This window comes from Cynoglossus semilaevis, chromosome 8 (genome assembly GCF_000523025.1).
Source record: "Cynoglossus semilaevis isolate Cse_v1.0 chromosome 8, Cse_v1.0, whole genome shotgun sequence".
Lineage (NCBI taxonomy): Eukaryota > Metazoa > Chordata > Actinopteri > Pleuronectiformes > Cynoglossidae > Cynoglossus > Cynoglossus semilaevis.
The window spans coordinates 1,319,494-1,332,819 of record NC_024314.1 but is presented as its reverse complement, the minus strand read 5'-3'; the positions used below and the strand labels follow the sequence as shown (position 1 = coordinate 1,332,819).

General features: G+C 40.9%; 1 protein-coding gene across 1 annotated transcript; it reads left to right on the top strand.

The window, feature by feature from the left end:
* The first annotated feature begins 1,892 nt into the window (after window positions 1–1,892).
* cpn1 (carboxypeptidase N, polypeptide 1) lies at window positions 1,893–13,326 on the top strand. Its single transcript, XM_008313788.3, has 9 exons — window positions 1,893–2,333; window positions 4,831–5,027; window positions 6,308–6,463; window positions 9,971–10,147; window positions 10,250–10,361; window positions 11,611–11,750; window positions 12,135–12,234; window positions 12,617–12,735; window positions 12,839–13,326. The coding sequence occupies exons 1-9, from the start codon at window positions 2,099–2,101 to the stop codon at window positions 12,947–12,949; spliced, it is 1,347 nt and encodes a 448-aa protein (XP_008312010.1). The 5' UTR covers window positions 1,893–2,098; the 3' UTR covers window positions 12,950–13,326.

Below are 13,326 nucleotides of genomic sequence, written 5' to 3'. Positions count from 1 at the left end.
CCATAGGCAAAGCTCAAACAAAGCTGGCTTTTAATGACATATTCTATCTGTTTCATATCACTGCCAAAAGTCGCCCCCAGAATCTTAATGTTTGAAGGGTCAACACCACACATTTCCGAGCTTTTATAAACAACACAACCAGTTTTATCCTTCCTATATTATCGTCTAGCAATGGAGGTTACATTGACGCTGTAGGTGTAACGACGCAGAAACCACGAGGTCTGATAATATTTTCCAAACATTAAGTTCAATTTAATACATTTTACCTGACAAATATTGAGTCTCCACATGTTCACAGCAGCAAATGAGTCACACTAGAATAATTAAGCAAGGAGGACCTCTAGTGGCTGGCTTTGAACGAACCCCTCAGAATTGCTTCTAGAAGTAAACGGAAGCAGTCAACCTAATTAGTGGGTAATGTAGTTTCTCAAGAATGAGAAGCATATGGGGAGCATTTTTGTTTTTGCTTTTTTTCGGGGTTTTTTTTTTACGTTTTTTCTGTTCGAGAAACAAACAGTAAACAAAAACTAGTGGGTAATGTAGTTTCTCAAGAATGAGAAGCATATGGGGAGCATTTTTGTTTTTGGGGGGGGCTACCCCCTTTTTTCTCAGTGTGGCAGCACTGACAATATAATAGCGTTCATACCACATTTATACACGAGGTGGCAATGTCTGACAACTAGTTGCCCGTTGAGTATGTCGCATTAACGTTTTTTGTTGCTTTAAATTAATATAAACGTCGAATGCATATTTTTAATGTTCGTCATGGTAAGACAGTGTGGAAGAGGGGGCAGGGATAATAGCAGCCAGTCGGAAAATGAGGTGTTATTCGATTCCAATTGTTTAATTGTTTGTCACGTTGTTTTCTACTCCAGGGGTTGCAGATTCAAAGATGATTCGAAGATATTTTGCCCATGTTAGTTTAAGGTTTTCCGTTTCAGTCAGTTGTCTGTTATAATGTCGATATTGTTGTAGTTGCCTAACAGGGTACATTCACAGTTAAAATTTGGTCTCAGTGAACGACTGGGCCGATAAACGCAGACGCACTGACAGAAAATGTTTCAGTAGACCTATATTGATGGTTTTTATTAAAGGGTTCTTCCTGTTGTCCTGTTTATCTCTCCACTGGCTTTTTTTCTTCCTTAAAATCCTTGTCAGTTGCTCAATCATCCTGGAGTTTTTTTTTTTTTGTAACTGTTCTGTTTTAATTAAGTTTCGTAAACTGTTGCACAACTTTTCTAAGCCAAAAGGTCTTTTAGCCGGAAGGTCTGACTGACAGCACCTCTTGCAATGTCTTCCGTGTATGTGTGTGTGTTGGAGGCCTGGGGGTCAGAAGGGTTGGAACAAGTTGTTTTGTGCATGTGTATGAATGTTTCAGAAGAAACCAATTTTCATTTCAAACCAACCAAGGCCTGTCCAAAGATTGCGAAAGACTCCCTCCTCTCTCGCCTTCACCCACCCACACACACATAGACACAGAGAAGAACTCACACACAGAGGTTGTGTGTTGACTTAAGAGTTAATGAATGGATGATTGAGAGCTGCAGGGCTTGGAGAGAGCAATGCCGTGGAAACAACCCCTCTTTCCCAGGCAGGCAGGCAGTGTGGAAGCATACTGGAGCGAGAGACAAAGGAAAGGATAGTAAATGAGTCTCTCAGAGACAGGATGAAATTCAGATTGTGTGCTCAGCAAGCCGAGGGTCCTGCGGGGCAGGCTACTTGAGGCAGAGGCATTCGAGGCAGCAATAAAGCAAGTAGCATGTACTTGACAAGGACTCAATGGGGAAAGAGAGAGGGAGAGAAGCAGCTGTTGGAGGAGGAGAGAGAGACAAAGAAGGAGCGAGGGGCTGTCCTTACTTGCTCTTCAATGTGAGGACTCTATGTGGGAGGAGGCAAGGAGGGCAGAGGGAGAGCAGAGGAGACAAGGAGAAGAAGAAAGGGGAAGAGCAAGCTGGGAGCAATCAGTTTGTTTGGTGTGTCAAGAGATAAATACTGATCAGAGAGTGAGTGACTGAGTGCAGTGCGTTGCTGCAGGATTTTCTCCCCCCCCCCTTTTTTTTTCTCTCCTGCTGTGCTACACAACTTGGGCTGAGGGAACATGCAGCACCGGGGGGTTCTTCCCTGGTTTGCCTCTGTCCTCCTGGGGCTGATGGGGCTCCTGGTGTTGGGTTCAGAATTCCAGCATCACCGGTATGAGGAGATGGTGCGTGCCCTGTTTGCAGTGCAGAACCAGTGCCCTTACATCGCGCGCATCTACAGCATCGGGCGCAGCGTGGAGGGGAGACACCTCTACGTACTGGAGTTCAGTGATAACCCAGGCATCCATGAGGCATGTGAGTAACAGCTGAGTCTCCTGCTGAGAGTGGAGTGGAGTGGAGGTAGATGGGTCTGATTAGGATGAGTAACGGGTTAGTGAGGGCCACACGGTGTAAGAAGGGTTATTGTTCTTGCCTTACAATATCAAGATGATCCCTGCTGGTGTTTAATGTTCTTTCCTCATTGAGTTGACATGTTCTCCTCGTGTGTGTGTGTGTGTGGCTACCCTGACATCATCCTACGATCCAGAAACATTACAGGGTACTGGATGATCTCAGTCATGGTGACATTTGTAAATTAGTTTTATCAACACATACTCAGAGGCTGATATATAAAAGGAATCATAGCCTCAATGTGTATATATATATATATATATAAGGAATCATAGCCTCAATGTGTGAGATATTTTCTATGACAGTGAGTTGTCTATCATTTAAAGTGAAACACCCAATATGAGACATTGTTGTTCCAATGAAAAGACAAGCTCAGAATTGTGATTTCCACAGCCTGCTCGTGTCACTGGCAGCTCCTTTGTTTTTCACTTTTTGTTGTGGAGACAGAGAACATATTTGGCAGAGGACAGAACAGTCCACAGACTCCACTTCTTACCCTGTGAAGCTGAAATGTACGCTTTCTATTGGGCTTCCCAAAGCTAAATTACAGCACGGCTCTGTAGCAGTGATGAAAGTCGTCCTTCTGATAAACATCACTGAGCATTATCTGTAGAAGAGGGAGAGCCGGCCATGGCAGAAGCCAAACGTCCGAGTCCGAACATCTGTGATTTATTTAAATTCTTTTTCCATTCCGATAACGTGGGGTGTTGTTCAAGGCTTAGTAGGTGACAAATGGGGTTCACGCTAACTCTGTCTTAAAGAAGCTTCATTTGGTTTTCCCTCTCTCACATAAAAGCAGTACATCAACTCCCTTTGTGTTTATTTACCATTTTTGACTACATTTTAGGAACATTTGCCCCACAAACGGACGTAAGATATTTGAACACTGCAGGGAGTGCTATTTTGGTCAAGGCTGAGCCTGCATTTGTTACACTGACAAATGTAGGGTGCTTCCTTAAGTAGAATGGAAGGATGCAAGTCTGGTTTTTTTTCTAAGGTGAAAAACAGGAACTGTGCACTAAGACTAAGAGCGGGGCTGACCTTTAGGAACAACCCTTCTCCAAGTTCATGTATTTCCTCTGCTAGTGTATATATGTGTGGTTTATTTATATTTATAAAAAATAAACCACACAAGTTTTTTTGTTTGTTTGTTTGTTTTTTGTTTTTGTTTTTTTTGGTTGCTGATGAGGATATGGATGACCATTTGGTTCTCTGAAGCAAATGGAGGGGGGGGGCTATGTTCTAACACCCCTGACCAGGTGACATCAGACTGGCCTTCTAAAATACTCTTCGCTAGTAAATTAGATACATTTAGAATTGTTGTAACTTTCCTTTAGTAACCGCTAGCTTACCTTTAGCTATTTAATATCATTTTAGCTTTTTTAAAATATAATTTCTGAAGACTTTGGGGGGTTTCTTATACACCTGGGAAATATTTTTGAGCTACTGTACATTCATCTCTTTCTGGGATACATTTTATTTTAACGTGAAGATTAAATTATTTTATTTGTTTATCTTTTTGTTATAAGCAGTTTCTGTGCAGATATTTTAATAACTTTACTTTTGCTTTTGTCCAACTATTTCTGGACAATAGGTGTTATAGTGTGCTTTCTTTTATCACTATTCATTTCTTCTTGAAGCAACATTCAGTTATTTCTGAGACAGGGATCTACTATTCAGTGAGATCATTTTGGCTAGTCGTACATGGTTTCCAAGCGACTAACTTTCAACTAAACCTTCTATTCCTGTCCAGCACTGAGCTACTGTTTATTTTATCTGCAATCTGACTCCCCCCTTCAATGACCTTTGACAAAAAGTTCCACACAAAAGACTTTGTATGCTGCACAAGTCCAGTTGGACCTCCTCCACTTGGGCTTTGCAAAAGGTAGCCATATATTTAACTGAGAATTTCAAGGGTATATTTAGACATTTCAAGGGAATTTTGCCCCAAGCCACTGCTTATTTCTGACCCTGGTGGACTTTTTTTTTATTTTTTATAAAAACCACAGTGGCAGTGTTCAGCAGTAACAGTAGTGTGTGAAGCCTGTGGCTCGCTCAACACAGAAGCAGGGATTAATGAAGGCACCTGGGAAGGGAGCTGGATACATAAAGAAGACTGTTTGGATAAGTGGCTAAAACAATCACTCACAGGTATTCACTGGAATGCTGAATGACCCTTTACAAATACAATAATGCAATCAGCTCTAATCACACTCACGACCCCAAGATCACCTCTGTCAGTTAAGCTAAGTAAATCCCTTATCTATAATGTGCTAAGAATACCAATTAGTTCAAACAAAGTTATTCCAGAGAGAAAGAAAAAAACACCAATCATGCAGCTGTATTGAAGTTTCCGTCATTCCAACCTAACGCGGCCTGCATTTCTTCTTCTTCTTCCCAGTGGAGCCAGAGTTCAAGTATGTGGGCAACATGCACGGCAATGAAGTGCTGGGCCGGGAGCTCCTCATCAAGCTCTCCCAGTTTCTGTGTGAGGAGTATCTGGCAGGAAACCAGAGGATCATGAGGTTGATCCACGACACACGCATTCACATCCTGCCCTCCATGAACCCCGACGGCTATGAAGTGGCAGCCAGACAGGTAATGTACAGCCTGACCTTCACTCTCACACACGCTGGAGGGAAAACCTTCCACAGGGAAACCTCAGCCTGTCTCACTTCAGTAACCTTTTTCTGCTTCTGGGAAAAACAGTTTCCACATGTCCATGAGTGGGTTCTGGCCAGTGGAGTTGTTATTACCAGTCTATTCACACCGGTGAACACACACTCTACACACCACTCTGGCTGCCTGACTGCTTACACTAACGTCAATCTGGTTCCCAACCTTTTTTTGTGACTTGTGACATCACAAACGTCTGGCGAGCCAGGTGTTGGAAGGAACGTGAAAGTGAAAGTAGAAAGACTGTGTGTGGTGATTTTAATTGTAATTTTGAAAAAGAATAACACTTTTATCAGTCATATCTCTGTTAGTCTGCAAAAATATTATTTTGTAAAATTCCAAGATGTCTTTAATCCACCGCTGCATTGATCCACTCTCTGAGAGGTCCCTTTTGCATTCTTCCATTTGTAATTACATAGACCCTGAAATACACACGTAGACATACACTTCCACACTAATTACATACCCCGGGGTAGTTGGTCGTTCATGACTCTCCCAGCGTTTGCCACTGAGATGACACGTGTGCATCACACTATAATTTGTCCCATCTACAGATGTCTGCAGATGTTCAGCAGCGACAGCTAGAAAACAATGTTGGGTTTTTCCACAAAGGGCGATTTTGTTGGTGATTTTGGGCCACTATTTAAGAGAAATACATGTTCATTTTTGACTACACACTGAAAGTGGAATGATGTAATGTTAAAGATTATTGAATTTAACAAATAGGCCTGAGAAAGAAAAAAATGGATGCTATCATTCACCTATTATCCTTAGATTATTCTAATTATTTTAATTATTATTGTTATTATTATTTTATTTATTTATTTATTTTTTCTACATGTAATTTACCCCAGAAAAGGCCTGGTGTCATTTCCAGTCACAGGTGAATCTAATGTCGGATTGGTTGTTGATTGGCGCCTCGTTAACTTAATGTGAAGCCTAATTTAAAGCCAACGCTCATCAATAAATAAATGTCAGAAATCCTGACTACTTTTCTGGGGTTTTTTATGCTTTATTTTCTAAAGGTTTGTTTGAAAGGACCTTCTTGCTGTTAAGAGTGTTAAACGGTTGTGATTTTTGTGCTCAGTTGTCCTTCACTGGACCCAGGCTCTGGAAAAATACTTAAGACCTTGAAGCCAAGACACAGTAAATCAGCCACTACAGTCCCAGTGACTCCAAAAGTTTTGTCTCCGTGTCGACAGGGTCCAGAGTTCAACGGCTACCTGGTGGGTCGAGGCAACGCCAAGGAAATTGATCTGAACCGTAACTTTCCGGACTTGAACGCTCTCATGTATTACTATGAGAAAACCAATGGGAGAAACCACCACTTGCCCCTGCCGGACAACTGGGAGCAGCAGGTCAGTGCTACTGGATAAACACTGAGCAGTTGAGATGTGTGAATAAATATCGTCTTTGGAAGAGAGGAGAACGTGAACGGAGACTTAGTTGGTACTCTTGACTGTATTGTGTGTATTTGATTTTCTCTGGGGAGAATGTGCTGACGGTAAAACGAAAACAAAGTCTGCAGGAATTTAAACACCAAGGGGGTACAGTTAAGTAGTCAGTGGAATGTGAGATGGGATACTGTATGTGTGTGTGTGTGTCTGCCTGTTGCTACCTCGACCTTCTGCCTCCATCTCACTGTATATCCACTGCCTCCTCTAATGTTAAACCAACCATCTCCCCAGTATGTTTTACTACGTCCATAAATCTTCTCTGGGCCCTTCCTCCTTTCCTCATACAGTACGTGTCAGCTTCCCCAGTATGTTTTACTACGTCCATAACTCTTCTCTGGGCCCTTCCCATCTCCAACATCCTTTATCCTAATATATCCACCGTCTCTCCTCTGCAGATGTGTAAACCATCTCCACCTCACCTCTGTAACTTCATCTCCCACACTGCTCCACCTTAACTCTCCCTTTAATCTGCTTATTTCTCAGCATCTTCATTTCTGCCACCTCCTGCTCAGCTTCCTATCATTTGCTGTAGACGGTGATATGGTCTCTAATCATACCAGGTCATGATACAGTACAGTAATAAAACTTCCCTTTTTAATCTTTCTCCTACCCTTCAATCTCAAACCTCCCCTTATATCCCTCCCCCTTCATTTCTGGCTGCCTGCACTGTTTTCAGCCCTGCGTGAGTTCCCTTGTTGACTCTAGGTACTGCATAGAGTTCCTTTCATATTTCCTATTCCCGTCATAGGCCAGTGGTTCCCAACCTTTTTTGGCTTGTGACCCCATTTTGACATTAGACATTTGTTTTTCAATATTTGGTTTTTGATGGAGATTAGTGTACAAAGTGACATTTTATTTTCCCAAGTTTGCAAGTGCGTTCTTAGGATGAAGCACGGGAACTTACGTAGCTGTCACTTGTGCAGTTAGGTGATCGAAGCCGTCAATCAAAGATGTGCCAGCTCAAATATTTTTATATGCTGCATTTTATTTGAACATTTATCATTTATTTTGTTTTCTGATTGTGGGAAGGAAAAAAAGAAACGGAGGCTTCAGCTTTGAACTCCTGAACTACATTATCTGTCTTCGGGTACAAAAAATGTCATCTGTGAAAAGACTAAATAGACAAAGGTTTTAGGATGCTTTAACTATTTATGGAATCTGTGGTAGAAGTGTTTATTCTTTTCATTTCTGTAGAATCCTTAAAATGATTTGTAACCCGTGTTGTCATTGGAGCATGAGGTTTATTTTCTTTCCTAACTTTATTTCTAAATCACTAGAGTGGTTTAACTGAATTCCTGGGAAGACTGGTAAAGACATCATGCTTTAGCCGCTCGCTCTATGTTCTTGTAAATTGTCAGGTCAGTGGGAAAAAAAAAAAAAAGCTGCCCTCGAATATTGTTCCAAAACTTGCTGCAGCTTCATTTCTGAAGTGCGTTCTCCCCTTTTGGGTATAAGAAAAAAATGTTTCCATGAAAGTCTAGGATGTCGGCTAAAATGTTTACAAAAACTTAAATGGAAAAGCAGAAGTCCTCGCTCAAAAGCTCAAGGACGCGTGATGAGATGTACAGCACAGTATGTCGCATACATGAAGACTTCCAGCTCCAGTTAAACATTCTTCTCCCTCGCTTTAGCACCACAGTGAAAAGTCCAGTGACTTACTCCGAGGTCTCTGAGTGTAGCTGTTATATAGCGCTTGGACAGTCAAAACACAAACACCCAGACTGTGGTCACTTTCCTCATGTTAAAGCTGGAGCTAGGAGCAAACTAGAAAGTAACAGTGAATCTCCCACATCTATTGTCTTAGCCATTCTGACGGCTTGCAGAAAGAATGCAGAGCTGTCTGCAGAGGCTTACATTTTTTAAATGTTTCCCTCACTTTTGCAGTCAGTTTTTGGGCAAAGAAACACTTACCGCTGGGTAAACTCAGAGGGCAAATTATAATTTTGGCATCATTTTACTTTAAAATATAAAGATACAATTATTTTAATTCTTACTTTCAGTGAAAATTCACAAAACATTGCTATTGTTTTGTGTTAGAAAATACTCTGCTCTCCTTTTATTCAAGTAAGACAGTAATGTTAGTCACTTCCTGCTAAATCCTCATTTTTCATAAACATAAACAGTAATTATTCATGAAATAATTATTAATAAATTGTGCTCTAATAATGCCAGTTACTCTGCCATACTCCTCTTCTTTGGTCTTTTATAGTCAAATATAGTGAACTAAGAGGTGGCTGTACAGTATGCAGGCACCTGCTGTGAGTCATGTGATCCTTTTTGACAACGCTGTAAATATTTAATTTCCACTTTAAAACTAATTAATACTGGCCTGGGTCCCTGTAAACGACAAGAGGGAAATACAATCTGACAAGCAGAATTACTAATCAAACCACCATACACTAGTAATGGTCCAGTATATTGATTATTTGAATGACTTTGAATAATGTGTAGTACATTTGAATATCTCAGCCTGAGGATAAAAAGAGAGATTTCTAATCTTTGCTTTACAACACCCAGATGGGAAATCATTTGTAGAAAATGTTTGTTTGTTTTTAACCACATAACAAGGAGGTTTTCTTCCAAAGCAAACAACCACCCATGATTTCTTCTGCTGTTTTCTAATTTACCCTCTTTCGTGCAAATACTGAGAAGACTTAAACGCCGAGCTTCCCAGTTGCGGCCTGGCGGTCTGCTGCCTAGAGGGCAGATACACAAAAGAGAAACTGTGCTGTTGTAACAGATACTTCATTCATGCCGACCACAGTTGCATCCTCACAGAGAGACCAGGCTAGCCTGCAACATTTACATTAGAAAACCGGCAGTGTTTTCATCGGGAGTTTTCTTCTTTTACCCTTAAAGAGAGATACGCTTTGACAGCACAGAGGTGACGACTGTGTTCCTCTGCAAGCGAACTGATCTCAACACCTATCAAAATGTGTTTCCACCTTAAAGTCTCCCAGTGTATCCCACCAATGCCGCATTCAAGGCCAATGATCTCTGAGCAGATCATTCCTGAGCGGAGCCAGACTGTGTGTTTATTTTCCCACATACCTCACTCAAGGAGAGGTATTACGTCTGGACTCCAAGCACGATATAGAGCTCAGAGTAAGTGAGGATAGTTTGCATTATAAGGGGAGCCAAGGTTGAATGTAAAGCTTTAATATATCTGTACTATAAATACTAAAATATAAACTAACCTACGGAGTTTTTAAATGGCGTATATCCGTCTGCCTGAGTTTAAAAACAAAAGTCGAGCATGTTAAAATGTGTGACTTTTTACATTCAAACACATTCTACTAAAAACTAAGAACTCAAGTTATTTAAGAAAATTACTTAAGGTGAACCATTTGTTAGCCCACAGACAATTTATTCAAGCATACAATCTGTCTCACGTATGCTCATCCTCAGGTGGAACCAGAGACACTGGCCGTCATCAAGTGGATGCAGAACTACAACTTCATCCTGTCTGCCAACCTCCATGGAGGTGCCGTGGTGGCTAACTACCCCTTCGACAAGTCCAGAGACCCTCGCATACGAGGGAGAACCATGTACGCAGCCACTCCGGATGACAAGCTCTTCAGACAGGTGTGTTGCAAATACACTTAAACCCCCAAAAATGAAGATCACGTCACGTGTCACGTGACATGTTCGGGATGTTGATGCATGTGTACGTGTGTGTGCTAACAGTTAGCAAGGACCTACTCATATGGCCACAGCTGGATGCACAAGGGCTGGAACTGTGGGGACTTCTTTGATGAGGGTATCACCAACGGGGCCGGCTGGTACTCTCTGTCCAAAGGTAAGGTTTCTGTTGGTGACATCGGTCCTTATCAGACTGATGTTTATCAGTTGCGGCAATGCATATTTGTAATGACACTCAAAATGGCACGTATATGATACCATATTTGTAATGACACTCAAAATGGCATGTATGTAAAGTGCATCACGCTTTTGGTTGATGGTGGTCTTACAGGAAGGGGCTACATAGAGGGCAATCATTCACTTTTTTGTCTTGGGAAGAACAATGTATATTTAACAAACCTGGGACAATGCTTTACACACTGGGAAAGGTGCTTCTGATTATCAGTCGAATATTCAGTCTAGACTTTTGTACAAAGATAAACAGGAGGAGTGTCAGGTCAAAACAGACCATTCTGTACGAGAAAACAAAGCGCTGCCTGCAGACAGCCACCGTTCTGAAGGACGGCAGACATAAGGAGAGATTCAAGAACAATGTAATACTGTGAGAGTCTCGCGAGGCTCGGAGCACCTGGTGTTCCCCTGTACGTGGTGACTCCTTTTGACCTTAAACTCTCACGCAAAATCATTTTTCAACAAACATTAGTTGTGTTATTTAGTTCTGACACACAGTGCGTTCTGCCCGTGCTGTTTCAGATATTTTAGTACCGCAGCAGTCATAAGTCTAGTCTGGAGCCTGAGCAGCTTTTGACTCAAGTCTTGAATATTTTTTTGGATTAAACGGGAAACACCCACAGTTTCATTTGGTAGCAGTACGTTATGTTTGATTTAACGCCTCCTTCTGCTCCAAGTGTTACATCACGGTCTATGAGAGTCCGTGCGGCAATACTGGCAGTCCTTTCCAGTTATTGTTGCTACTGTATATACAGCAGACAGCCTTTGAGTCAGGCAGTCTGTCCAATTCTGGGCCCAGTGGATTTCTATCAAACTATTTCCTACAAATTACTTCCACCAACCAAAATTGCACAAACAGTAGATTTTTTTAGTTCTCTGTAATAAATTCCACAGTAAAAACCAGTCAGTCCCACACTGCTACTTTCTGTGTTTCTCTTTTATTCAGTCTATTTGATGGGAAAACCTAAGTACACCACATGTTTCCTTAACACTTTTCTGCCTCTACTATATACATAACACTTTTTGTCATACTATAAATATATATTGTAATTATAATTATAATTATTATACTCTTCTGATGATGTCATGGATGGTGTTGGATAGATGGATGGATAGATAGATGGATGGTTAGATGGATGGATAGATGACTAACTCGAGTTATTTGTGTGTTTTAGGAATGCAGGACTTTAACTACCTTTACTCCAACTGTTTTGAGATCACCCTGGAGTTGAGCTGCGATAAATTTCCCTCGGCATCAACACTTCCCCGAGAGTGGCTGGGCAACAGAGAAGCACTGATCTCATACATAGAACAGGTCAGAACAAACACATATGCTGGTTTTAGTTATAGCAGTAAATTATGGTTTTCAACTGGACAGACACACACACACATACACACATACACATGACAACCCACAGAGGTCTAAACTACCAGAACTTCTGCTTCTTCTTTGGTTTTGTGCAAACATTGGCAGAGATTTTCTGGTTACAGTGATTCAGAATGAGCAGCAGGAAACAAAAGTAAACGGACTCTTACATTCTGTCAAGCATGACATGAAAACAGGATGGCCTTTATTCATCTGTGATAAAAAAAATAAATAAACAGAAACGTTGCCACTGTTTGTTTTATAAAAAAAACAACACAAAAAAGATTAACCACTAAATTCATGCTATGTTTTCCTTCATTTCTCTCATTCCAGGTGCATCATGGGATAAAGGGCATGGTGTATGATGAAAATAACAACCCCATAAGGAACGCTGAAATCTCCGTAACGGGAATTCAACATGATGTGACCAGCGGTAAGATACAGTGGTAGGAATGTGAGGCTATAATTAGTGTAAACAAATTTTTTTTTTTAATTTTCATTCCATAAACCTTTCGACACTAACATCGGAAAAACACATGAAAGAAAAAGTAAAAAATGGGCATAACTTTAATGTTGACTTGAGTCTTCCCAGGAAATTTTGACTCCATCAATCGTACGGACTCAGGCGCCCTCTTGCGACCAGTTTTAGCATTTCGGATTTAAACATGGCATTTGCAATGTTTACTAAGTTGTTGTTAGGTAGTCGGTTAGAAAACCTGTTTATATTGACACACATTTCAAGTGAAGATATTGTTTTTAATTCTTTTTGTTGTTGTTGTTGTTATTGTTTTTATCTCATGTGTACGTTACCTCAGGAGTGGATGGTGACTATTTCAGACTACTGCTACCAGGCACCTACACTGTGACAGCCTCTTCCCCAGGTTACCTGCCCTTCACCAGCACTGTTACAGTCGGACCAGCTGAGGCCACACAGGTGCGTTTGCACTGTGATTAAGAACTCTTCATGTTCTTCAGAGGTTGTTCCAAACGAACATGTTAAGCCCAGGTGTCAATTTTTTTTTTCTTCTCCTCAACAGATGAATTTTTATTTGAAATCAGCTCCAAAACACCACCACAAAGTGAAGCCACACAACAGCAAGAGGAACCTGTCGTCTCCTAAGGCCTCGTCAAAGCTGGGCCCCAGATGAGACACGGACAATATTTAGATGTCACACTTACATGCACACACTCACCTACAGTACACTGTAAGCCCCACGTATTGTAAAGAGATACGTTCCCCCTGTACCAAATAAACACAGTTGATGGAAAAGGTAATTGACCATAATATATAATACATATGTCATTCATCTTTGTAGTCCTGTGATTATGTTTTTGTTGATATAAATATAATAAACAGTCTCTATTAAGAATTTGTTGCATATCAGGTGTATTTATGTAGCAACAACGATTTATATGAACACAGCGATCCTGCATTTGTAAAGGATTTTGTAATGTTTCGTTTTCTATAATTGGATGGGAAATTGAGAAAAATAAAAGACATTTTTTGTGTCATGACTTATTTTAA

Excerpts from the sequence above, each read along its gene's own strand:
- cpn1 (XM_008313788.3), top strand. The coding sequence starts at position 2,099 with ATGCAGCACCGGGGGGTTCTTCCCTGGTTTGCCTCTGTCCTCCTGGGG. Across the intron at positions 5,028-6,307 it reads ATGAAGTGGCAGCCAGACAG|GGTCCAGAGTTCAACGGCTA; the intron begins GTAATGTACAGC and ends CCGTGTCGACAG. Across the intron at positions 12,736-12,838 it reads GACCAGCTGAGGCCACACAG|ATGAATTTTTATTTGAAATC; the intron begins GTGCGTTTGCAC and ends TCTCCTCAACAG.